Source organism: Lolium rigidum, chromosome 7 (assembly GCF_022539505.1).
Source record: "Lolium rigidum isolate FL_2022 chromosome 7, APGP_CSIRO_Lrig_0.1, whole genome shotgun sequence".
NCBI classification, from domain to species: domain Eukaryota; kingdom Viridiplantae; phylum Streptophyta; class Magnoliopsida; order Poales; family Poaceae; genus Lolium; species Lolium rigidum.
Window position 1 is genome coordinate 326,098,934 of NC_061514.1, and position 26,620 is coordinate 326,125,553.

At 43.8% G+C, this 26,620-nt stretch overlaps 3 protein-coding genes across 3 annotated transcripts; all 3 read left to right on the top strand.

Annotated features, from left to right (window-relative positions):
* Nucleotides 1-4,396: 4,396 nt before the first annotated feature.
* LOC124669494 (transcription factor RAX2-like) lies at nucleotides 4,397-6,594 on the top strand. Its single transcript, XM_047206107.1, has 3 exons — nucleotides 4,397-4,532; nucleotides 5,254-5,383; nucleotides 5,853-6,594. The coding sequence occupies exons 1-3, from the start codon at nucleotides 4,397-4,399 to the stop codon at nucleotides 6,592-6,594; spliced, it is 1,008 nt and encodes a 335-aa protein (XP_047062063.1).
* An 11,721-nt stretch (nucleotides 6,595-18,315) lies between these two features.
* On the top strand, nucleotides 18,316-18,916 carry LOC124679327. The gene has a single exon (XM_047215108.1). The coding sequence runs from the start codon at nucleotides 18,366-18,368 to the stop codon at nucleotides 18,711-18,713; it is 348 nt and encodes a 115-aa protein (XP_047071064.1). The 5' UTR covers nucleotides 18,316-18,365; the 3' UTR covers nucleotides 18,714-18,916.
* A 4,628-nt stretch (nucleotides 18,917-23,544) lies between these two features.
* On the top strand, nucleotides 23,545-26,149 carry LOC124675064 (receptor kinase-like protein Xa21). The gene is made up of 2 exons (XM_047211125.1): nucleotides 23,545-25,654; nucleotides 25,732-26,149. The coding sequence occupies exons 1-2, from the start codon at nucleotides 23,563-23,565 to the stop codon at nucleotides 26,082-26,084; spliced, it is 2,445 nt and encodes an 814-aa protein (XP_047067081.1). The 5' UTR covers nucleotides 23,545-23,562; the 3' UTR covers nucleotides 26,085-26,149.
* The last annotated feature ends 471 nt before the right edge of the window (nucleotides 26,150-26,620 follow it).

Here is a 26,620-nt window from a genome sequence, read left to right on the forward strand (position 1 = left end):
TCGTCACTACTACAAATAACGCCAGTCCAGTACACACATTCATAATCAACACATATATCATTGCTCATAATTAAACATGATTCGTGACCATGCATGTTAGGTGCGCCCTTGGACAGTTGTAGTTGGACCTTTGCCCCTCTCTCTTGGCAGCACACAGCACATCACAGCACAGCAGTCTCGCATGCATGACTCACACTGGTCGTGCATATATATTGCACATCCGTCGATCCGATATATCAAATCCATCAAGAAAATATTGTGACATGGACGGCGGCTGTCTTGGAATAAAAGTAGTAGGCATGTGACTTCCAAGGAAAGATTCGAGATGCAAAGCCCAGAGAATAATACTCGTAGGGGGTCAACGTTCGTACGTACCCGACAAGTATACGCAACGCAATTATTGTGACTCGTGGTATTGATTTGTGTTCTTTTGTTATTTATTTTCTGTAAGCATATGTATACATAGCCACTAGAAAGGAGTGTGACACATCCAAAGTTGCATAACCCAACTGAAAAGAATACTTAGGAGCAGTTAAGAGTAGTAATAAAATTCAGCAAAACTCCATAGGGACCATCCAAAGTTACATAACCCAATTGAAAAGAATACTTAGGAGCAGTTAAGAGTAGTAATAAAATTCAGCAAAACTCCATAGGGACAAAGCATGACCCCATGGAAGAGAAATCTTTGCTCTGCTGGTAATAGTGTGCTCAAAGGGTCTTCCCAGCTTTTAGTGCGTAGATCACTACACATATAGAGTGCAGCCGTGCAGGTATCAAGTAGCCCATGGAGGAAGGAGGCTTAATGGCCCATTTGATTCACATGCTTTCAATAACGCAAGATTGCAATTTCACACACATTTCAACTCTACAAGATTTTATCTACTCCCTCCAATCCACAATATGTGTCGTGAGCTTAGTATAAAAGTTGTTCTAACTTAGTACTAAATTCCCGACACTTATTATGGATCGGAGGGAGTACCAAAGTTTGTTTGATTTCACCACAAGAAAAGTAAGGATACTTACCCGACGCACAAAACTAACCACGCGACCCCCACGCGCGCCTCCCTCCAGGGCGCCGCCGGGGGCAAACAACTCGCACCGCCTCGACCAAATTCCAGTGGCCTCCTCTGCCGCTGTTGCTGTTGCTGCCACCGACAAGGGTCGTGGTAGCGGCGGGCCTGGTGCAAAAGGCATCGGGGGTTGCTTTGCGGCGGCAGATCTCTGGCGGCGGCTGGCGACGGCTGGGGACGACGCAAGGTGTCGGCTACGCACGGCGGCTGGGGCGGAGCCCCCAACCATGCGGTGACGACAACATGTCCTCGGGCACGACGCCAGCGAGGGATTGCTGCTTGCGGCCGATGGGGCGATACCCTATTGCAGCGCGGCTTCCTATGGACATCCACGCATGGGGAGGAGGTCGCGGTCGTAGTTCTAGGCTCCTTCCTAGATCCGCCATCGGCGCGGCTGCCTGGTCACCCGGAGGTGCATAGAGGGAGGCGGCATGGTGCACTATGTTGGCCTTGGGCCGGAGCGTGCGCGTGGTTCGTGCTTAGGCTTGCCTCCTCTTACACCGGAGGGGGTTGGCGGACGGGCGGCGACGTGGGGGCCTGCCGATATGCCTAAGAAAGGTGGTTGTCCTAGGGTTTCTCTTGTGTGAAGATGGAGAACTTCCTTAGGATGGTCCTTCTTGATCTGAACGGCGTGGTGAGTTCCGGAAGGCTATGCTGGTGAATGTAACAATGCACCTTATGCCTGGAGTTTGCTGGATCAGGTGATATTCAGTTGTGCGCACCCATGCTTTTATTTGAACCGTTTGGTTGTGGAAGGAGCGGCGCGAAGCTTTGTTCTTTCTTGCCATTATGTGACATTTTGGTCCATTGTGAAAAATATCATGAAGACTGGATTGGGGGACTAGCAATGGACTTGCTTGGTGTTCCGGTTTTCGCAACAACAGTATGTAAATGGGGGCGGCAACACATGTGAAGTTTAGAGTCTTACCTTTTAGGGTGAAAATCCAAGGTCTGGCCTTAATTGGTTGTGCCTCGCAATGAACTTGTTGAAGACATTGTTTTGAGAGCGGAGACTATCTCTTTAGGGTGAAAACCTAAGATCTTTGACCGGGCGACGACGGCTCTTGTGTACTGTTTCCTTCCTGAAGGCCTCGATTTTGGAGTCTGGAGTTCATGTGTTGTCTTGGTGGTGGATGTATTGTTGCTGCTAGGGTTGGAATACGTAGCGGGATTTTAATTATCTTAGTTTTTTCTTTTCTTTCTGTAGCTGTGTGCATCCGTACCGCCATTAAGGTAATGCGTTGTTGCAGAGGCTGTGTGTAATTGGTATCTCTCGATATTAATATATTTCTTTTATAAAAAAACACAGAGGTTGGAATGGATGGTAGATTTCCTATGGAAATATAGTGCATGCGATTCCTCACGAAGAAAATCCTATAAGATTCAGTCATACAAATCAAACAGTCTGCACTGGAAATTTTTCAAATACTTGAAATTGTTAATCATTGGAATTAAAGAGGCTCTAACAACTGTCCAATTACATCTTGCCAAAAGATGACCATAATCAACTTTTATTTTACCTCGCCCGTGCATGCATGTAATTGCACATGCACACAAGAAAAGTACTCGGGGAAGATTAGTCAGGTCTCCATCGGAGAACTCGAACGCACGTCGTAACCTTTGCAGTGCAGCGTAAGCCTGTGTAAATGCGGATTACACGCGACAAATCAACACACACGGATCCCTGCCTAGCTAGCCATCTCTTTCAGTACCGAGACCCTGCGCAGCCAGCTAAATGTTCGTGCGATCGAGAACTTTTCTCACGCAATACGCGTGACAGCGAGAGCAAGTACAGTACGTACGACCATATTTGTCTACTGATTTTCTACTGTTTGCGTTTAATTTGCTGGGTTTATTCTGCCGTCCATGGAGGAAAATATACACTAGGCGGCCAGGGTTTTTCAAAGCCTGTTACCTACCTGCCCACTGATAGTGATATCAGCCTGGTGATTCCAGGTCGGATAGAGTTGTGCATGCAGCTGCATGCATGGATCTTAATTTTTTTGCCGGCGTGGAAATAAATTATCTTGAAATTTCAAGAATGTCGTGTAGTAGTAACACCCAATTAAAACATGTACCTGTACTAATTATGGGCAATTTAATCGAAATAAGGCAACTCATTCATGCTGCAGCCACAACCCCAAAGAAGCACCCGATACTACCGACTAAATACGAACACACGCCTCATCTGGAAACATCGGACATCTTTGCACCGCACTCACCAACCTGTCGCCAAAGAGGACCTCGTTCCCTCAATCCCTCTCGCTCCGGGCTGTGGAGCGTCGATCCTGCCAACTGATAGCGAGGATCAAAAACAACAATAACTAGGTCACGTATACAAGATATGAGGCTGGTGAGAACGCCCTATGCCAGATTTGAAAGAAATTCGAGTAGCGATCTGAACTTGTGTGCCTATGACAATGAAACAAGACCGAAAAGTGCCAGGGCTCGCTCCAAGGCGACGCCCCCCAAGAGGGTGACAACACAACGCAGAGCGGAGGTTTCTATCGCCGACAAGGTCACCTGCGGGGAGCAACGGAGTGCGGGTTGAAGCTTTTTTTGACTAGGGATTTACCAGCTCTAGAATTTGTTGATATTGACTGAGGTACTAGCTAGTCTTCTCTGGATTTTTTTTTTTTTGAATTTCATGATTGCAGACCAAATAGATGGTTGTCATGACGAAGTACCAGACCTTTGTTTTCCCACAAACAGTTAATACTAGTATTTACTTTACGCGTGCTGGACGTACTACCATAACAAAACACGAACGATTCCATGTGCAAGTGTACTTTGTTAATGGAAAGTGAGAGGCGGGTGTGGGGGCGAGGCTGTACCGCTAGGCTACGAAATTTCGATTTGAAGGGGCCAACCAGCGAGCCTGAGGTGACTGAAACCAACCAGACAAACGCAAGCCTACACATTGACTTCCTAGAGCATCCACATCGTTCGTCGTCTCCCTCATCTCTCTCTACCCCTCGATCTCTGATCAACTGTCTCCTGTCAGTCTTATATATTTTTCTGGCGCTCTTGTTGCCTTGTGCTGGCTATCTCCCTCTCATCTGTTCAGGCTTAGCTAGCTCTCCTTGCTTTCTGTGCCCTCCTCCAATATCTTCTCTCATCCTGAAAGGAAGTGTTCCCCTGTCCTCTAGCCTGTCTGTCTCGGCGGCTAGCAAGCTCGAGAGTGTTTAACAAAAGAAAGTTAGCTAGCTAGGAACAGCAGCAGTGGGATTCGGTGTAGCAGCTGCTTCTAGGTGTCGTCGTTGCCTTTGTAGCTAGCTGTGTTTCTCCTCCCCCTTCTTCTTCCTCACATCGACCGGTCTGACCTGATGGGAAGGGCTCCATGTTGCGACAAGAACAACGTGAAGAAAGGGCCGTGGTCGCCGGAGGAGGATGCCAAGCTCAAGGAGTTCATGGACAAGCACGGCACCGGCGGCAACTGGATTGCTCTCCCGCACAAAGCAGGTACGTATGCGCGCGTACCTGCATATGTGTGATGCGTGAAGCGTGAACTACAATTTGGTAGATTTATGCTGGTTTGATTTGTGTTGCGGAAGAGATTTCTTCCCAATTTCTCTCGAAATTATCGTTTGATTTCTTTCCGTTTTCTTGTTCTTTGCTCTGATTCGGATGGGAAGAAAACCTCTCACGCGTCTAGAACAAATGGTCACTAATTAAGCATGCCATGACTCTCCTGAGTCCTGAGTCCTGAGTCCCCTCTCTCTCTCTTCCTCTCCCTCTCCCTCTCTAGTATGATGGATAGAGACATGACTAAGTCGAAATGCTGTCGTCTTTTGTGGTAACTTCTTTTCCAATTTATTACACCACTTATCGTTTTCCCCTTAATTAATTATGATCAGTATCTTCTTTAGGATCATCACTTGTTCCATATTCCCGGAGCCAAACAGGCCTGTAATCATTTTCGACCTCTCTCTCATCACACAATTTTTCTAGGGCTATCTAACATCAGTTCATGCAATTGTGACACTCTTGATCGACTATGACTGTCACTGACTCTGAATCCCCTTTGTTAGAGCATTCTGATGCATCTAATTGTATGCATGTTGTTTTTGATCTGTGGTTAATTGCATGCTACATGTTTTTTCTTTCCTTTTGCTCTCTACAAAACAATGAATTTCTAGCTTGCTAGACATTACTAATGGCCTCAATTTGGTATCTTCATTAGGGTTGAGGAGATGTGGCAAGAGCTGTAGACTCAGATGGCTAAACTACCTAAGGCCTAACATTAAGCATGGGGAGTTCACCGAGCACGAAGACAGGGTCATTTGCAGCATGTATGCTAGCATTGGAAGCAGGTATCCAAGACTCTTTTTGGTTCTCTCTCTCTTAAGCGCATGTGCTCTAATCTGGTTTAGATTTAGGCACGCCCAAGTTGAAAGAAAATTATGAGAAAGTTCATGGATGCAGCTAGCTAGTAACATGCAAACCCGTATTATATCCGAATATTCTGCGCCTTCCAAATAAATCCTTTAATATGATTCTGAAGTTTTTTTTTACCTGATACCAAATGATCGTTTTTTAGGATGAAGTTTGTCAGAGGTTTCTAGGTTATAGCATGCAGAATTTACTAAACTAACCACACACTACTTTCTCATCTGTTTCTTCCCCCAGGAAGAATCTTCAAAATGTGCTCTATGCTAGCAAGCTCTAATAAGAAACTCATAACTATCAATGAAAATAAATGGAAAGAGTATGCACACATACATATATGCTCATTAATTAGCTATTAGCTGTATATATGCATGATCCAATATTACAATTCAGGTGGTCCATCATCGCGTCACAGCTGCCTGGTCGGACGGACAATGACATCAAGAACTATTGGAACACCAAGTTGAAGAAGAAGCTCATGGGCTCTACCGGCGGAGGCGCTGGTCCTCCGCCACGGGCACCGCGGCAGAACCACCAGCAGCACCGGCCGGTTCTGCTCCCCTACTCATCGTCACCCCACCCAAACTACAACAACTTCTTTCCCGGCTCAGGCACCCTCCTCCAGCAGCAGTCAGAACTCAACATTCCCCATACCCTAACCCTACAGCCGCAACAAGACTACATGCTCAGCAGCTCAAACTCCATGACAAACAATGGCAGCACCTCACACCTGCTGCATGTAACCACGACGCACCGCCAGCTCCAGGTGAAGGAGGAATGCGGCGGTGGAGGCGCCATGATCGCGTTCGGCTGCGGCGACCAGCAAAGCTGCAGCTCGTCGGACGGGACGACCGCTCAGTACGGCGGCCAGTTCGGAGGCCGCCACCATGGGAGGGAGCTGAGCTTCGACCACAACGGATACAGCTACGGCGCCTACAACAATGGCGTCGTCGAGCAAGATCAGCAGAAGCTGTTCCAGCAGCAGCAGGCGCAGCTGGACTACGGCTACGAGGAGATCAAGCAGATGCTCATGACTGCGGGGACAGGCGCCGACGGCGGTGGCCTGATCCACGATCCGGCAACGGCGGAGCTGATCGCCTCGCACGCAGCTGCTGGCAAGTTGACGATGATGTAAATCTGAGTAATTAAGACAGTCGACGTAAAGAAGAAGATCAAGAATGAAACGAAGGTGTGTGTGTTAATTATTTTTATCTCGTTAATTTTCTTTTCTTCTCTATTGATTTGTGTAGAGTACTGAAATGAAGAAACTCCCGTGTCACGGCTGCATGCATGCACATGCACGTGCCTGACAGCGCTGCCCTCGCTGTATGAGTGTATCAGTGTATGTGAGCGTGACATGGGATCAAGATTCTCTCTCCTCTCGATCTCCTTTTCCTTTCTGTTACTATTGTTGTACTTCTCTCCCGCTTCCTTTTCAGCAGAGGTATAGTGATATGAAATTCGTACTAGTACTGTGGAAACAGACTGACAGTGTTTGCTTGGCTACACCTTTCAATTTCACTCACTTGGTCTGGTACTCGATTGGACGGGAATGCTGGATTATATCTTGTGTGGTTCATTTATTTACCATTCATGTGTGTGCTCGTGTCGATCAGTCGATGTGATGTGTCTGACACTCTCACTGTGTTATCACCCCAATTGTTTGAGTGCATAGGACAACCAAAGTGCACATGAAAAATTACAAGTTGAGAAACTGAAGCATATATTGGTTAAAGTTGCCAAGAATGTGACATGTTCATTTTTCTTTCATATTTGTCTCATAGCTAAGAGGACATCAAACTTTAGCACACTATAGTAGCTATCTTGTTTTTTGTTTCATCTGTAATGTTTTTGGTTTTGTTGTTGTTCTCCTCAGCACCTTGTAACTTTGGTCATTGGTGGCTTTATTAATTTAAAGCTGGGCGTACTGCCTTATGTTTATATCTTGTTTTTCCTAGGAAAAACACTATGAATGGTCTTGATTGCAATTTTATTTCGTTCCACTATGAGTCTATGACACATATAGCATCCATGTTCTCCTAGAGAAAATTGTAGAATTAGGTACTATTTTAGTATTTTTATCATTGTTGTGTAAACTACTCGCTTTGAGTGTTTTTTTTTGCACGGGCCACCAACTATTCTTGTGATAAGTTGCACATAGCTCTAAATCTCAGATTAAGCTAGTTAAAAACAGATCCGTCGAGAACCAACCTAAGGTTGGTGGTTAGGAGAGTGGTTGTACCCCCAACCCACCAGAGTTCAAACTCCAGGTTTGACATATGTGTGTTTCATAAAGGCGGAATATTCTTTCAGTGGGAGGCGGTGTTCCCGTCGACAGCGAGACGCCTGTGGTGACTTTGTCAATTTCAAAATTCGTTTCGCCGGCTCAGTCTTCCGAAGATGCTCATAGGGGTAGGGTGTGCGTCTGCGCGTTCATAGGGGTGAGTGTATGCGCGTGTATGTGAGCATCTGTGTTTGTATTGTGTTTCTCAAATAAAAAACAGAGCCATCGATTGGGGCCACAAGCTAGCTAGTGATGATGTGGCATTGCATGTGAACATGTCATCAACTGCATTAATTAACCTAGTAAAGTTCTAATCAATTTGAATCGGTTGTTCGGTAGTTTTCTCATTTTTCTTGAGATTCAATCATACTTTGGTGATATTTTTGGACTTTTCAAAATAATTAAAAAATAGTAATTGAAACTATTGGAACTATCTAATATATAAATGTTTTTTTTTGGACCATCCCGAATTTTTAAATCAATTTTTCCCGATTCAGCCTTTTGTGAAAATTTCTAACTTCTCCAGCCAACTGATGACACGTGGACATGCAATGCCATATCACCACTAGCTTGGGCCTCGGCAACTAGATTTTTTGTTAATCATCTTAATATCAGTTGGACTTGTGTGCAACCTATCAAACAAATAGTTAGTGGTATGAACAAGAACACATATAGTAAGTAGTTTGCATAACGACGACATAAATGGTGTTTGTTTCTACAATTTCCCTGTTTTCCTAGCAATCCACCTCTCACATAGAATAATTTCTATTGCCAGATGGTGTAGAAGAAATTAGATTAAACTGCAGTAGCGAGATATTTATTGCCAAAGAGGAACCGGCGAGTACCCAACCTAGAAAACTTACAGACCAAAGTAAACATGATATTGCTATTTTTTGCCAAAATAGAGAGATGTTGGTAGGAGAGAAAAATAAAAATGGCCCTGGAATGCGAAATAAAGGAAGACTAAGAAATTCTTAATTTGAAAAATCCATTTCTCTTATAGGGGTAAAATGTAGTATCGACAAATTACTATGACCGTTTCTTTGCCATATTGTTTGTGTGGTCTGAACAAGGAACCTACATAGCGTGTGTGTGGACTGGATCGTCGACAGGGCAGCGAAACGAGGTCTGCTGTACATATATGTGTGTACGTACCGCGAGAAACGCGCCTCTTGTCAGTGTCAGGCACCCCATTGTTTTCTGGCACTTGCAGCTACAGAAGCTGGCATGCATTGCGATGCACATAGGGGCATGAAGAGAGATCGATGAAAGATTCCGTGTGAGATCACAGGCCAAAAGATTCCCACGATAATCTATAGATCTAGTTGATTTAATTAGCGCGTGTGTGGACAGAGTGACAGACATCGGCCAACCTCGCGAGGTATATCCGCCTCTCTGTCGTCCTTGCTCGTGTACATATACAAATGTTTTTTTTGTTGAAACTTGTGTATATATACTACTACGTTTCAAGGAATAAGGTGCACGCGTATTCCAAAATCGAACTTGGACCATAAAAGTTAAGCAACAAAATCTTGATTATATTATATGTATATAGTATCGTTGGATTCGTATTGAAAAACACTTTTTAATGATGATAATTTCATACAAACAATCTTTATCTATTTTAAGTATTTTTTGGTCAAACAAAAAGCTCGTAAAACGAGGGCGTCTTATTCTTTGAAACGGAGGTAGTAGTATAATCTCTCTCTTAAAACGTAAAAAAAAAGATCAGTAATATCATCTCTCATTTTTAGAAGACACATGCACTACATGGTCAAGTTTACAAACTTCCCGTAAATATTTTTCTACACTTTTGATCAAATATTACGTACTTTGACTTAGAACAAAACTACTAATATGCATAATATCTTGACGTGGAGGGAGTACCCATTATATACTATTCCCTTCGTTCATGTATACGAGGCCCACACATTGTAAATCAAGTTTGACTATTAATTTGATCGGGTATGTTTAATTCAGAGGATTTTCTTAAGAATTCTGGAGAATCTAAAGGAATTTGTTTTTTTAAATGTAAACCACACACTATATTAAGCAAAGCAAGGCGGCCTCATTAAAAATCTTCCAGGTCCCTTCGATACCCTGAAAGGAAACGATTGCATCTGAAAACTTACCCGCAATCAGCATAGAGAATGGTTACAAAGTACAATCTTTCTCGATCAGTGCCACCACGCAGGGAGGCGCTGAATCGTGTGAACACACGTTTATCTCACGCCTACCTAGTTGCCCTAGGCTGTGTGCCACGCCGTTGCTATTCCTTGAGATTTTCTCCGCCCGTACCTGGTTCATGAACTCCAATAGCTTCTTATTTTCTGTGATTATTGTTCAGCAGTTTGACTGATCGGCCGAATGAGTGGCTTCTTAATTTAAAGGAATTTTTCTTACCATGCCTCTTTGATATGTAGGATGCAATCCATAGGAAGTTTTCCTAAGCAATCATTTTTTTTAAAATTTCATAGAAAATCTGACATCCGCTTCCTCTATGTGAGAATCCTTAAATTTTCTGTGATTGAATCAAACAAACTTTTCTGCATACGGAATCCAATAGGATTCAGATGAACATGATATTGTAATCTGCATTATTCCTATTTCTATGTTTTTGGGATCTTGCGAATCATAGGGGCCTTTGCATATGTGCCACCAAATTTGTAGCATTGAATTCATATTGGGAATCATGATTTATACATCACATTTCACATACTATTGGTCTAGCTCATGGTTAAAGCCATAGCCAAAATACTTGGCTACCATATAACTAGGGACGAGGGAATAGCTATATTTACATTGGTTTAGATTGTTTACCATCATGGAAGAGAGTACCTAGCTATATTTACATTAGTTTAGATTGCTTACCATCATGGAAGGGAGTAGCTACTATGTATCTTTGTTTCTCTTTTCCTTTCTTCTTTATTTTTCTCGGAAAGTCCTTTTGGCTCCCGAGTTCCAGGGCTATACTCATTTTTTCTATATTTACAAGTTCAAAAAATCAGAAATAAAATGAGAATGTAGTTAATGATGTATACTACAAGCATGCCGAATCGCAACACTAAAATAATTTAATTCTGAGCTACACAAAGATAATTTTTTGGAGTTTCGATAATATGCACAATTTACTATATTCAGATCCATACGTTTTCATTTTTGTGTAGCTGAAAATATAAAGTATTCCAATATGAGGATTTGCACCTTTGTAGAAAAAATTATCAGATTTTTTTTGGAACTTGTAGTTGTGATTTCCAATTTTTCTTAAATAAAGGGAGCACTAGAACTATGGCTGGAAATCTATATTGTTTCTTTCTTTCTTTCTTTCTTTCTTTCATTTTGTCTTTCTTTCTGGATATGCGTCTTGGCACCGAGGAGCATGTATTCCTGGTTTTTAAATAGTTTTTAAATGCCTCTTAAAATGTCGAAAAATTCTGACCAAAACATCGTGGTTACATTTCGATGTTCCATATGCTCGCAAAGCCGTTTCACGAAAAAATCGATATTTTTTGTGTCTATGTAAAAAAAAGATAAAATCCAGTGCTAAAAAAACTTAACACGAGACATATTTTTACACATGACACAAAAAAATGTCGGTTTTCGCAAAATTTATCATGCGCACATAGAATATCAAGTTGTACTCACAAACTTTCTTTCGTACTATTTTTAACATTTTAAATTTGGTGGCAGGATCATATGCACCAAAGATCAAAAGTGAATTACCATTTCTTTATTTCTCTCCGTATTGTATGAATAGATAGAAAAAATACAAGAGAAAATCATCTACTAATTGCAGTAGACAATTGTCAAAAACTAGAGTAGACTTCAATAGGGAATACAAACTAATGCAAAAGTGCAGCGGAACTAGTGTAAATATGCGGTACACTTCCTCAAAAATATCATATTGAATAAAATGTAAAAAGAGAGCAGAAAATAGTGAAAAAATATAGTACAAACTACTGTAAAAACAATACAATGTGTCAAAAGATTAAGTGCAAAGCGGTGTAAAAATAAGGTAGAAACTACTATTACCGTAGTATACTATAGATAAGGCAAACAGAAATCAGTGCGTAAATGCAGTAGAAACAAATACAAAAACGGGGTAAAAGTTAATGTGAGATGATCCCAGAACATGTGCAATAGAAACTAGCGCAAAGTTGCAATACATATTATAAAATGTATTAGAAGCTATTGGAAAATGCAGTTAACTCCAAAAGGTGTAGTAAACATCGGTGCAAAAACATACTCCCTCCGGCCCTAAACACAATGGAGAGAAATAACACCATGAAAATGTACAAAGCTTGATTTCAAATCATATGACAAGTCTACCATCAAAACATATTATATTGAAATCTAATTTCAATGATAAGAAACAAGTACAATATCGAGAAAACAAGTCATTTTGGACCCTTCTATTTGAGAGTGGCAGTTGTTTAAAATTTGAAATCACTTTTTAAATTGCTTTCATGATATATTCTAGGATCACATATTTTACTTAGTAAATCTAGTGTGAGAGGACACTAGGACCGATAAAAGCTATAAAAATATGTTGGCATTTTATTAGAAATACGAAAAATATAAATATTCGAATTAGGAAATTGAACATGCGCACGCTAGCAAAACAATTAGGTAATAATAGCTTATACAAAACCATGTGTTTTCTTACCAACCGGCAGAAGCACTGCCTATTCATTAGAAGAGGGAAATAAGACACACTGTACAGGAGGGCATGTTTATATTTAGTAGAACATGCCAAAACCACTCCAAATCTATAACGAAAACATGCTAAAGTCATGTGTTCATTATGACTAAATAAAACAAGTGATAAAGAGGAGGCATCTAAATATCCCGGACAGTCTCATTTTTCTCTATACTCATGTTAAAATTAGTAATTGTGGTGAAAATTTTCCATTGGCAGCACTGAAATGTTCTGTTGCCAAAAGCAATGTACAATGCAATACCAAGGGACCGAATCCGTAAGCACACATGTTTGCAAGAGAGTCAATCATTCTAGTAGGAAGAAAGTAGCAAGTAGCAACTTCTCTAGCGCTATGAAGTGATAGGGTCCCTGATTCCCTGTCATTTGTCTGGTACGATCGAGATGAGAGACGGAAGAACTCATATTCTTTTAGTAAGATGGCACTGTCAATTCATGAATTTGATATAGCTGGTCTCGTCGTGCATCATGCTGGCTATTGAATCACGGTCACAAAATTGTCAACTTGCACATCGTAGTGTATCTTATCCATCTGAAAAAAGGTCCCCACTGTCTAGTGTACTATAGGCCGGCATACACCGAACTCTAGTGTGCTCTAAAACCTACACCGATCGAGCTCTAGCGTATTTTTGGTGTGTTACAAGTGCTATTTTTGTTTCTTTCTTTGCAATCTTTTTTTGAAAATAAATCGCTGGCTGACGCAATTTATTCAGACCGATGAAAAAGGCTCAATTTAATGTAGTTGGAGGGCAGAAGATGCAGAAGAAACGGTGGTGCTAATCTGTTGGGATGTGAGAGAGACGGTGACACGGAAGATCGGAAGGAAGAAAGCAATTCAGATATGTCCGGATGCGGGAGGGCACGCGGGGGGGGGGGGGCGATGACATGGGAAGATGGAAAGAGGGAGCGGCAATCTTAGGAGGCGATACATGGAACAGGAGGGCGCAGTGTACACAAGTGAATCACTATCATTGAATTGTCCATATTTGACGTCACTTCTCAAGCGAGCAAGAAGAACCGCCTCGGTGAGAAAATCTTACCAAATCCCTGAAAATTCCCCCGACCACCCGATCCAGATAATAACAGTTAGTTTCCGGTTTTAGGCGGAAAAAAGCGTCCTGCCCACAAACCTCAATCCCTGAAGAACCAGAATTTCTTTTGGAGCTCCCCGATACTAACCCAGACGCGCCACATAATTTCCGTTGCTTTGTAGATTAAATTATTCGCATTGTTTCTGTGTATATTTGCGACGTAACATGCATATTTGGGAACCAAAAATATTGACATAACATGTTTGTCTACATTATAACATTATTAGCATGCATGTAACAAGGCGATCGATCGGCCCTGTTGCTTTGGTATGTACGCCTGATGGACGTACATACGCTGATCTCTCACTCCCAAGTTTATCAAAGGTTTAACCTAACCCAGTATATGTAGTTGGTGAGATGTTCCTGTCAGATCCCACCAATGCATATATATTCAGCCCGACACTTGCATGTATAAACTTTTGCAAGGCCAAACGTGTACACACTACACACAGGTGGTGATTTTCAAATTGAACCGGGAGACGCGAAGGAAGTAGCTTCAGTTCACTCAACGTAGAGACTATAATTTACGCATTTGTTTAGGACGACAGCCAACGGTAAACGTTATCATATACATCGTGCACTTAAGCAAGTAGTTAGACTGCGATTACATTATGAAGTTAGGTCATATTCGCCGAAGTATCTATGCGAGACGCTCAGTTCAGAATTCCGTCGTCTGCATAAAAATGATGCAAAGACAGCTGAGAAAAGTACATTGAAAAACTCGAAAGCAAACAACTGGCGACGAAAACACTTTCTATGCAAACAGGGTGGTTCTTTGGTCAGGTTTAATGCTAATGTTGAACCAAATATAACATATCGTGCTATACAATGCAAAGAATCAATGAAGCTTCTACTTCTGACGAACTACTGAAGCAACACAATTGTACCCAGGAGGTTTTAAATCCATCTCCTAGGTAGATGTAATATTAACTGGTACAATGGGTCTTGCTTTCTCCTACCTAGTTTTTCATGTTCGCAATGATGTTCTTCTGACTTGGAGAATGAGTCTTCAGTGGTATCTTGGATGGATGCAGTCCACCCGTGGAATAATTAAGCACTCTACTAAGCCATACGTTTTTGTGAAACTTCGTGCACTTGTGTTGACATTATTGTTGTGGGTGTCACCTACAATATCTGTTCCTACTTCGGGAAGAATAGAAGAACCTAGTTTGTGGTTGTTGCAGCAACAACGACAGCGTGTTTTCGAGTGGTACCGAATAATGTATACCAATGCTGATTGCATTGACCTCTGACCTTTCGCATATGCTATGAGACTGTTGCCGGCAATGTGTGCATTGATTTCGTCCATGATAAGTAGTTCAACACTATTATATGCAAAAGCCGTAGACAAAAAGACATATCAAGTAACATATATTGCTTTTTTGGTGGGTCAAAAAGCTTAGTCTATTGATTGTATCCATATACTGGATGCTTGATGTTATCATAAAAGTGGTGTCTTTTACTGGGAACAAATATCTTGTACTTTTGTAGGGCATCAAAATATATTATTTCCTTTTTGGTGATGATTCCGCTCGCCCAATCCATCTATCAGATCAACCGCGCTCGCTCCCCACTGTCTGCTTTATCTCTTGCTGCATAGATGAATTGGTAACAAGCGCCCATGCTCTCCATCACTGGTTTTCTATCGCCTCCCACCGACAGAAAAAATACCAACGGCTCTCTCCCCTATGTCTCTCAGCTCACTCCGCTCTCTCCATCCCCTCTGTCGACTTCTTCTCTCTCAGCCCTCCCCCTCGCACATTCCCCTGACTGTGCACACCCCTGACCACCCTTTCTCCTCCACTAAGCCGACCCCTCCTCTACTGGTCCCCGAATCGCCGCCGCTAATTCGGTGAACCATCTTCTTGTACATCGCATCTTCCCCCTTCCCCGTATGTGGAAAATTCTGCTGTCTGATTCAGTTGGGATCGTCAATCTCTTTTCCTTTCTTTGCGCCTGACCCAGCGCCCACCTCCAACCAAATCAAGCGTACGGTTAATTTTCGCTGGAGAGCCTGATGCCGCTTCTCAAGTCAATGTCAGTGATGATCCTAGCCACGGACTTGAATCGAGCGTAACACAAGGAATTCAATCCACTCTAAGCGCCCGCGTTGTACATGCATCATGTCTAGATAGAAGAGCATACTGTCGGCGCCATGTTGGAGCTCACACCTAAGCCATCCATGTCGCCAAAGCTCAGAGTAGATGGCCTGCCCAAGGGAGATGAGCTCAGGCTCACTACATCGAACTCAAGCGAGGTTTCGACAAGCCGGCGAGCCCGGGTCAGCGAGACATGTGGACATATTTTTTTGACGCCGAATGGTAGTACATCTAGGATTTTTTATGCCGCTTACGTGGTTCATTCGACTTGCTGCACGCTCATACATTTTATGTTCCGTTCACACGGTAACATGTTGTAATGATTTCAGGTGTGTTACACATTTTCTAGCTAGATCTCCGAGTTAGGGGTTTTTTTTTTTAAATAAGAAATGTTTGGGTTAGTTTTTTTTAGAAACATAGGCTCTCCACCCCATTCCATTTCTCAGGTGAAAAACGAAATGTATCAAAGTTCAGAACACACAGCCACTTCAACTCAGCTACCTCACTGGCTAGAACCATCAACCACTAACGCACCACACACAGCACCAAAACGAGAAAGCAAGAAACAGGAGACCATCTACATTTTTGACGATATGCAGACACAGCACTACAACTCCTTCAGGTTACACTTCCTGTTTCTTCCTGCCTTTTTTATCAGCTCAACACTCGACGGCATTGTACTTCCGGAGTCCGCGGCCCTGGAACCACCCTCCGCTTCTTCAGTTTTGCAGCGCCGGGGCTGCCATTGCTCTCTGTTCCAACCTCCGGATACACGGTGACAGCTGCTCCGCATGTCTTGCTTGGACATAGAGACGTCCATCTTTTCAGCATTTTCACCAAACGAATCCACAAGCACTCGCAAACCAGACCAAGTACATCGACCAAAATGAATGTCATTTCTAAACTTCCACATTGTCCAAAGTAAAGCAGCATTAACCAAATTGACCATAGCATTTCTTTTGTTACTAATCCACAATCTGGCCGGACTCTCAAAGTCCACTACCATAACACTGTCCAAAGTGCTAGCTATATCCTGCCACAATAACCTCACAATGTCACAGGAGAAGAACAGGTGTTGAATACTTTCATTTTCGGAGCATAGCAAGCAAGTTTTGTCCGAAACTTCCCGACGCTTACACAGGTTATCTCTAGTAAGCAACTTGTTGTGGGATAGCAACCATAAAAAGACATGTACCCTAGGGGGAATATTAAGGTTCCACACAGCCGGAATAAAGACCGGCGTAATTCCTCTAAAGTTAATATTGCATATAGAGATTGCGAAGTATACAAACCAGAGCTATGTAAATCCCACACTAATGCATCTTCCACTTCGGAGAACCGAATCGATCTAATGATCTGCTCAATTTGGACCCATTGTTCCATCATCCTATCATCAAAGACCCTCCTAAAGGTGAGTTTGATGTCTACTCCATCCCAAACACCTCTAACCGTCACTCCCTGCTGGTTACAAATGAAATAAATATCCCGATAAAGGATGGCAAGGCTAGTGCCTCCAAACCATTGGTCTTCCCAAAATCTAACTTTTGTTCCAGAGCCAACAACCCATTTGTACCCAATTTTTGCAGCATTTGCTGCCCACATGACCCCTTTCCAAAAAGGAGACAAATTGTTTCCATGGCAACTGAAAATGTTCGGGTTTTGAGTGTCGTACTTAAAATCCACAATCTGTTTCCATAACTTGTTCTCATCTAAGCTATATCTTCTAATCCAAGAAGCAAGTAAGCAAAGGTTCATTTCTCTGATGTTCGGAATCCCCAAGCCACCATACTCTTTTTTCATGGTTACCAAATCCCAGTTAGCTAAATGATATTTATTATGCCCCTCGTAGTTATCCCACAGACAATGAGCCATCTGGGAGTTAATAGCCCTAATGGCCCACTTAGGAAACTTAACAGCAGACAGCAAGTAAGTGGGAATACTTGCTAGGCAAGATCTAATCAAAACAATCCTAGCTGCATAGGACAGCAGTCTACCTCGCCAACCTCCTATCCTTTTGATAATTTTATCGATTAACGGTTGCAAATCTTCTTTTCTTAACTTTCCATAGTGTAGAGGTACTCCCAGGTACTTAATTGGAAAAGCACTCACTTTACAGCCAAAGACTTGAGATAAAATATTCCTTTGATCCTCGGGAACATTAATAGGAACCAAATCGCACTTCTCAAAGTTTATTCTCATTCCCGACATTTGTTCAAACATAGAGAGGATCCATTTAAGGTTCAAGGCTTCATCTATATTATTTTGCAGGAACAAGAGCGTGTCGTCAGCATATTGTAAACTGAGGACACCTCCAGGCCGGAATCTAGTTAATAAACCCGAAACCAGCCCCTGATTCGCGGCTCTAGTGAGCATTTTAGAAAAGACATCCGCTATTAAATTGTAGAGAATAGGGGACATAGGATCTCCCTGCCGCAAGCCTTTTCCAGTTAAGAAAAAATCACTATTCTGGTCATTGATCCTAATCCCGACCGACCCTCCATGTGTTAGCAAATGTTTGGGTTAGTGTATGACACATGGGTTGGTGAGTCTGCCAACAGCCCAACACACAGCCTGTTTACTTTGCCGGCCTTCTTAGCCCATCTGACAGCAACACCCATTTCTACCTAGATCTCCAAGTTCGCCCAAAGGCGCACAGAGGTTTAGGGTTCCGGCCGCCGGAGAAAACCACACGGAGGAGCCGCCGCCGGGAGGAAGATGAGCGGGAGCGCGTTCAACGCGTTCAAGGCGAAGGTGCCGGTGGAGTGGAGCCCGCGCCTGTACATCACGCTGGTGCGGGGCCTCCCCGGGACGCGCAAGCTCCACCGCCGCACCCTCGAGGCCATGCGCCTGCGCCGCTGCCACCGCACCGTCGAGCACCGCACCACGCCGTCGCTCCTCGGCATGCTCACCCAGGTCAAGCGCCTCGTCGTCGTCGAGACCGAGGAGATGTACAACGCGCGGAAGCTCGCCGACGAGCAGCGCCGCGCGCCCAGGCCCCCGCTCGTCGTCTCGCACGCCCCGCCGCCGCCGAAGGCGGCCTCCGCCGCTGAGGCGGGGAATTAGCCTCTGGTTAGTCGCTGGAGTCTCTTAGATCCCCATGATTTGCTTGCCTTTGCCCGCTTGCGCGTGTGGTGCTTGATGTAATGCCTAGGAAGGGTCAGCACTTTCTTTCTATCTGTGAGGAGGTTTTTCATTTCAATACAAATGTTACGAAGAATCCATGATAACGAGTTAATGGAAATAAGTGATGAATTTCCTGTGATCATTCAGTTTTATTATTGGTTCGGTGACAGTTTATTGAAATGGAATCCTTAAGCCAAATCACTTGATGTTACATATAACTGTTTGTGTTGAGTATGGATATGCCTGCAATACACAGTGATAGACTCTTCAAATGGTTCTCCCATAAACATATACTACTATGTCAAGGTGTTCAACTAGTACACCTCTCTTGATTTCAGGGTCGAGTTGGATACAATTTGGATGGCTTTCATTTAGCTAATCATGATATGATAGGCAGGTAAAGGCTTTTGCCTAAACTTTATGTAGCTATACTGGGATCTGGGAAATGCAACCATCCTTATCTAGTTTCTAGAAGTTAATCTAGATTGCATTTTGCACTAGATGTGATAATTCCCTTGTTAACTATAGATTTGCTTTTCCGTAAGATGTTTGATGTCATCCCTTGAAAATTCCTTTGTAACTCCTGTTGAAGGTGTGGCATACTACTCTAGATCTAATTTCGGGAGCATTTTTTAGATTTGAGAGCAAGGGTTGTCCACACTCCGCAGGCTTTTTTTGCGAGGTTGTCATGATAACGGCCTTCACCATGGCAGGGGTAAGTAGAATGTAGGAAGCAGGGATAAGAAGAGAAAAAGGAGGTGCACACTTTTCCAAAATGGAAAGATGTAGTGGCAAATTAAAAATTGAGTAGTGGCAATTAATTAAAATCTACTTTAGGGGTTTGAGAAATACTCAAATTTTCCTTACACAATTGGTGTATCAAGTGTGTAAGTATGAAGGCTAAACATTTAAGTGAATGACTTTCTATTTGTGGTCATGTTTAGACTTGACGTCCTAACAGCCAAGTATACAACTTTTCTAGTATATGCGTAATGTTTCTACACCAAAGTTGCATAATTGGATGTAGTAGGTACACTCATAAGTCCATCTTTACTGTAGCTTAGCTACCTCTTCTAGAGGAACGTACACATGCAATAAATAAAACTGCATATCACCTGCTCTAGTTCATCAACTCTGAATTCGTGATGACATTTTGGATGCAATTAAATTAAATTGGTTGAAAGCAAGTTGAAAGGTACAGCCCTACTTGTATGCCAATCTCTGATGTGAACTCATAGTGCATAGCTAACGTAACTAGAGATTAGTACCACTTTTTAAGGTTGTATACTCTTCTATGCCATGTGTTCTGTTGTGACCTTTTTTGCTCGATCAGATGGCTCCATGAATCATGATCTGTGTAGCTTTAACATCATTCTAATGGGAAATTCTGTATTCTGTTGATTTAGAAACAAGTTATTATGCATCGTGTAGATAAATCCTTTCTAAATGATCTTTAGCATGAACAGGCTTGCTAATTAAATCATGCATTTTTATCCATATAAGCTTGTTATTAATACTTGTGATTTTGAAGTGCAAAGTGTGATCATTTATGTTTGCAGGGCATCTCCAGGTTACGTGTTTCGTTTTTTTTTTCCATCAGACTACTGCTGTGGCTTCTCTGGATCATCGTGGTTCTGTTTTATTATTTTACTTCATCGAGTGGAGTGATTAACTACGTGGTGAGGCCTCCACTTGAGTCATGTGATAGATTTTGATCCTGATCTGCCCTATTAGGACCAGAAGAATTGTTACCATCGAATAGGTTTTATCGTATATTGTGTGTTGAATGTTGCCATCTAGAATTTATCGTATACTGTGTGTTCCATCCACAGCAACTGTACTAAGCTTAGCATGTACTTCCTCCATCCACGAATAAGTTGTGTATATGCAACAGCCAAGTCCAAAATCAAATTCGATGGTTGACAGCAGGGCAATTCTTGATTGGGTAATACTCCCCTCACAAGAAAATTATACCTCTATTCCAAAATGTAAAATGTTTTGGTAGGTTAAAACAGCCTACCAAAACGTCATATATTTTTTTTTAATGGAGGAAGTATGAAAGAAGCAGCAGATTTTCATCCTACTATTAGAGCATTTCCAGCCGCGTCCCCCAAACCGCGCCGGATTGAGCGTTTGGGGGACGTCGCTCCCCAGCCGCGTCCCCCAAACGCCGCCCCCAAACATTAAAAGTATATTTTTTTGGCTAGAAAGAAACTATTTAATAATATTCAAATCGGTTGAACATAAACAATTATATATAAAACTTCGAAAAAATATAATTAAATACATATAAACTATCTACTTCTTCTTCTTCGCTGATGGCCCCGCCTCGTCGTCGTCATCGCGGTGGCGCTTCCTGCTCGTCACCTCTTCCGAAGAGGCGGTGTCGGCGCTCGACGCGTCGTCGTCGCCGGTGCTCGTCGGCTGCGCCTTGGCCTTGGCGGCCTTGGCCTTGGCGGCCTTCGCCTTGGCCGCCTTCGCCTTCGCACGGGCCACCGCCGCCGCCGCCTCGCTCTCTTCTTCCTCCTCCTCCCAGCCCAGCCATTCCTCCTCGCTGTCAACTGGCGGCGGGGAATTGTCGCCGCTGCTCGGCGTCCTGGCTTTGTCCCACCAATGGCGCCAGCCAGCAGGCTTTCCCTCGCCGGAGGTGTCGGACGGAGCCGGGAGATGTAGCTCATCGTCGCTCGGAGGTGTCGGATGGAGGCTTGGATGAATGACGGCGTACGTACGGGTCTTATTGAGCGCGGATGAACGGCGGCGCAGAAGTCGAAGAGAGCAGCGGTTGCTCTTCCGAGGAGTCGGCGCTCCATTCCGGCGGGGTTGGCGCGTCGTCGACGCGGTTGCCAATGCGACGGTTCCGCTTCCTGTCAACTGCACCGTCGCTACGTATGTGGCGGTTGAGCGTCCGAGCCGCTGACGGGTCGGCCCCGCGCCTCCTCGCCTCTCATTTCGTTGTGCCCGGTGCGTCCCCTGTGGGACGGGGACAGATTCGGGACGCCGGACACCGTATCGGGCCGCGCCGGACAAAAAAGGCCTTTGGGGACGCGGCTGGAAACGTTTTTTTGTCCAGCGCGCCCCAAATCCCTTTGGGGGACGCGACTGGAGATGCTCTTACATGCTCCTGCCTCTGCCTGCCTCCATTGTTGAGCTTTCTCGAGGATGAAACTGCAACTCTCAGAGCATTGCATCAGTTCTGAACATTGCCGCACCCCGGGGTGTTATTAGCATCACCACTGCATCCTTTTTCGCCTTCTGCAGTTGTCATTCCGCCAGCTACCCAGGTGATCAGTGTTACAGGGGATAGGAACGACGGTGTTTAAATGAGAGAAACACCAGGACCAAACTTGTCTAGAATAGACGCATTGCATCAGAATGTGCGATGTGTTGTCCTCCTGGAGACAGAGATACTGAATCCTCTACGGAACTCTTCGATCTGACGTCCAGATTGCATGTCGAAGGGCCGACCAGCTAAATATTTTGCCATTAGCCAGTGCCCAACACGTCCATATTATTATTGCAGATGCAAGTGGAAACTTGATAAAATCCTCCCACAGTCTGCCGCAAAACAATTTTGCATAGTACTTGCCAGAAGAATTTCCCTGCCAGATAAACATATTATGTGATTCTCCTGATTTGGTTGGACATTGAGCTCCGCATCCCAGAGCTTGGCATACTGCACTAGTGGTATCGTTGATAAACCTCCCATGATGTCAGTAACCCAACTGTTTGCAGTAAGGACCTCGTGCCCTGTTCTTTAACTCGCTTGGCAACTTCCTCAAGAACTAGAGTAGCAATTTCAAGAGCGCTACTTCCATTTACCCATCTCTCCAAAACAAAGTACTACTATGCTGCTACCCAAGCCGAACAGCGTCATGAGGAAATGCCCGAAATCCGGCCGTGGTCTCCGATGGAGTAGCTGTCGTGAATGCCAAGCTTCCTCTGCGAGAAGGTAACTCAGCAGCAGAGTAGGACGTCCTGGGGCAGCGGCAGGGAAATCTCCGTCTCTCCCATCCTCTTGTACAGCCAGACCGGAGAGAGTAAGGGTGAAGCCGCTGCCAAAAGGGTTGGCCTCCTGCGCCGCCGCACGACCGAGGTCTATTTTTACTCCCCTCTTGTTTCACGAACTATACAGAGATCAACCATGTCGCAAGCAAGCATGTACGTCCGTTTCCTCCTCTTTGATGCTGCATCAAGCAAATGGCGAGGAAGAGTTGTTGTTGCACATCACATGTTTGTTATAATGCCCTGCCCTTGTTCTCCGTGAAAACCCAATGATATGTACTACCTCCGGTCACATTTAATCGACGCAGACCTGTGCGTATGTATGCGTAGTTTTGCCTTTCCTCCGCGTCGATCTTTTCAAACCGGAGGGAGTAGCTGCTTAAGAAAGTATAGTGCCTCTTATTAACACCAGCTCAGTTTTTTTGTGATCGCCACATCCATTTTGTTTTCTTTGGGCAAATATCCAAGGGATGGGAGAAGAATTGAATCCCCTTCCAGTTATCTGCAGAAAATGTGTAGTTGTCCTGAACCAGAGTTCACTATCAGTCTCTTGGTCTCAAGCAGTACCACACCTAGCAAAGTACCAAATGTTGGGTTAACATCATGGACCAGTCTTTCCAGGTTTTCTTTCCACGTCTTCGTCAAGTTATCACTCATGCCATTTCTCATCCATTTGTTGTTCTACCGCTGTGGTGTTGGTCTGTGGAGGAAGTTACAAGTCAACAACAAGTCTACTTTGGGAGGCACATATAGAGAAGGTAACTGCACAAGATGCAATACACTAGGCATGGCCCCTGCTGGAACTTCCCGCTCTCTTTCTCCACATGGCACCCTCATTCTCTTTACCCATCTTCTCTTCTTATTGTCGTCCAACACCGCCGCACAATCCATCGGCAATGGATCCGAGATCGACCGTCATGCCCTCCTCTCTTTCAAGTCTGGCATCTCCAGCGATCCACGCCAAGTCTTGGCATCATGGAACACCACGACCCACTTCTGCAGATGGCTAGGGGTCATGTGCGGTATGTCTCGCCCATTTCGTGTGGTCTCCCTCGACTTGAGCTCTGCACAGCTAGGTGGTGAGTTATCTCCTTGGATAGCTAACCTTACATCGCTAAGACAGTTAAACCTTTCAGATAATTACTTCGTTGGTGTCATCCCCGATGAGTTAGGCACCAGTAGATCTCTTAGATATGTCAATCTTGCACATAACCGCCTTCTCGGCCTTATCCCTGATTTTGACAAGATGACAGCCCTCCAAATTCTTGACCTGTCATCTAACAACCTTTCTGGAAGCATACCTTCATCACTGGGAAATGTTTCTCTTTCCAGAAGTTTAGAACGTATAAACCTTGGAAACAATCAAATCGTAGGCACTATACCGGTTGAGATTTTTAACCTTCGAAATCTACAATTGCTTGCTCTGGACCAAAACTTGCTTACAGGGGTTATTCCTTCTGCAATTGGCAACCTAGGACAGCTATTTGTCCTAACCCTGGCAGGGAACAAATTTTCTGGTCAGATCCCACTTACAATAGGCAATCTTTCTCGGTTGAACAGGCTTCATCTTGACAGAAATACATTAAGTGGAAACATACCGACAACTTTAGGATATTGCATTCAACTGGATATGCTAAACATGTCTTTTAACAGCCTTCAAGGACCAATACCAAATGAATTTATCAATCTCACTTCGCTCATCGGTTTGGGTTTGTCAAACAACAACCTTACAGGATCAATACCCCCACAAATTGGTGCATTGCTTCAACTTCTCCTACTCGATATTTCCTTCAACAGTTTGTCTGGTCAAGTTCCACTTTCACTTGGCCGCTGTGTCCAACTATCTTCTCTCATACTGAGAAGTAATATGCTTAATGGAAACATACCTCTGTCTTTGAGTGAACTAAAGTCCATCGAGCAGATCGACCTTTCCAACAACTACCTTGTTGGATCAATTCCAGTGTCCTTTGTGAACATGGTTTTTCTGCAGAAACTTGATCTGTCTATGAACTACTTACAAGGGGAGATTCCAACTGGTGGCATCTTCCAGAATCGTAGTGCAGTAATATTGGATGGCAACACAGAGTTGTGTGCAAGTGCAACCACCAATTTGTTTCAGTTTCCAGTTTGCACCACAACTTCATCTGTTCAGAGGAAGAAGAATGCACTCTTATTGGTAAAAGTAATTCCTCCAATTGCTATTGCCTTGCTGTCCTTCATATTCTATATGGTCACTCTTCTGAAGCAAAGGCAACCAGAAGCAGGTCCATGCTACACTGAGACAATGAAAAAGGTTTCATATGGCGGCATTGTTAAAGCTACCAATTGGTTCTCTCCGGTCAACAAGATCAGCTCGAGTCGAACCGGTTCGATCTACATTGGAAGGTTTGAGTTTGACACGGATCTGGTCGCCATCAAGTTATTTCATCTCGAGGAGAATGGTGCACGAAGTAGCTTCCTTACTGAGTGTGAGGTGCTACGTAATACACGCCATCGCAATCTTGTTAAAGCTGTCACGGTATGCTCGACAGTAGACCTTGAGAACAATGAATTCAAGGCTATAGTGTTTGAATTCATGGCCAATGGAAGCTTGGACATGTGGCTGCACCCGAAGCTGCACAAAAATACCCCCAAAAGGGTACTGAGCTTCGGCCAGAGGTTAAGAATAGCGATGGATGTGGCTTTGGCTTTGGATTATATGCACAACCAGTTGACGCCTCCTCTAATCCACTGCGATTTGAAGCCCGGCAATGTTCTTTTGGACTATGATATGACTGCAAGAGTAGGTGATTTTGGGTCAGCAAGGTTTCTCACTTCAACACCTGGTAATTCAGAAGACTTGGTTGGCGTGGAAGGAACAATTGGCTACGTCGCACCCGGTGAGTTGAACTTTGTTTTGAGTATTTCTTATTGGTTTTTTTCTCTTGTATTAACAATGTCATAAATGGTTTTACAGAGTACTGCATGGGATACAGAGTCTCGACAGGATGCGATGTCTACGGTTTTGGGGTCTTGGTTCTAGAAATGCTCACTGGAAGGCGACCGACAGATGCCATCTTCAGCGATGGAATGAGCCTTCACAGGCTGGTGAACTCAGCATTTCCAGATAGACTTTGGGAGGTTTTGGATCCCTATATTTCCCACGAGCAGCAGAATGAGTGTGACAAAGTACTGAAGCAGAGATGCATTGTGCATTTGGTTGAAGTTGGGCTCCTGTGTTCCATGGAATCGCCTAAGGATCGACCAGGAATGGCAGAAGTTTGTGCCAAAATTCTCTCTCTCAAAGAGACTTTCTTTGAGTTCTGCTGATTAACCTGCAGATCTACACGTTCTTCAATAAAAATATGCGGCGTGGATATCTTTGGTGTAACTCTTGGTTCTGCTAGAACAGGTTAGGATTGACCACAATTGTGGGTTCCGTGTTATCTCATATATATAGACAATTACAAGATATACATGGAAACAAACCAATCACAAATCTCAACCATAATGGCCTGATTATAGAATATCTCAGGCACAAAGTATGGAAGGATATAACCGCATATCCTAGATAATGCGGTATGCCTAACATCCCCCCGCAGTCGCAACGGGAGATTCTCGGACGCTGAGACTGGATCGGAAGTCCAAGAATAGCGGCGATGGCAGGCCTTTGGTGAAGATGTCCGCAAATTGCCGTGACGAAGGCACATGAAGAACTCGGATGTGCCCCAACGCAACACGATCTCGAACGAAGTGTAGATCAATCTCGATGTGTTTGGTGCGTTGATGCTGCACGGGGTTTGTGGACATGTAGACAGCACTCACATTGTCACAGAAGTGGAAAGTGGTCGATGAAGCTCCTGTAG

Excerpts from the sequence above, each read along its gene's own strand:
- LOC124679327 (XM_047215108.1), top strand. The coding sequence starts at position 18,366 with ATGAGCGGGAGCGCGTTCAACGCGTTCAAGGCGAAGGTGCCGGTGGAG.
- LOC124675064 (XM_047211125.1), top strand. The coding sequence starts at position 23,563 with ATGGCCCCTGCTGGAACTTCCCGCTCTCTTTCTCCACATGGCACCCTC. Across the intron at positions 25,655-25,731 it reads AATTGGCTACGTCGCACCCG|AGTACTGCATGGGATACAGA; the intron begins GTGAGTTGAACT and ends ATGGTTTTACAG.
- LOC124669494 (XM_047206107.1), top strand. The coding sequence starts at position 4,397 with ATGGGAAGGGCTCCATGTTGCGACAAGAACAACGTGAAGAAAGGGCCG. Across the intron at positions 4,533-5,253 it reads TGCTCTCCCGCACAAAGCAG|GGTTGAGGAGATGTGGCAAG; the intron begins GTACGTATGCGC and ends TATCTTCATTAG. Across the intron at positions 5,384-5,852 it reads TATGCTAGCATTGGAAGCAG|GTGGTCCATCATCGCGTCAC; the intron begins GTATCCAAGACT and ends ATTACAATTCAG.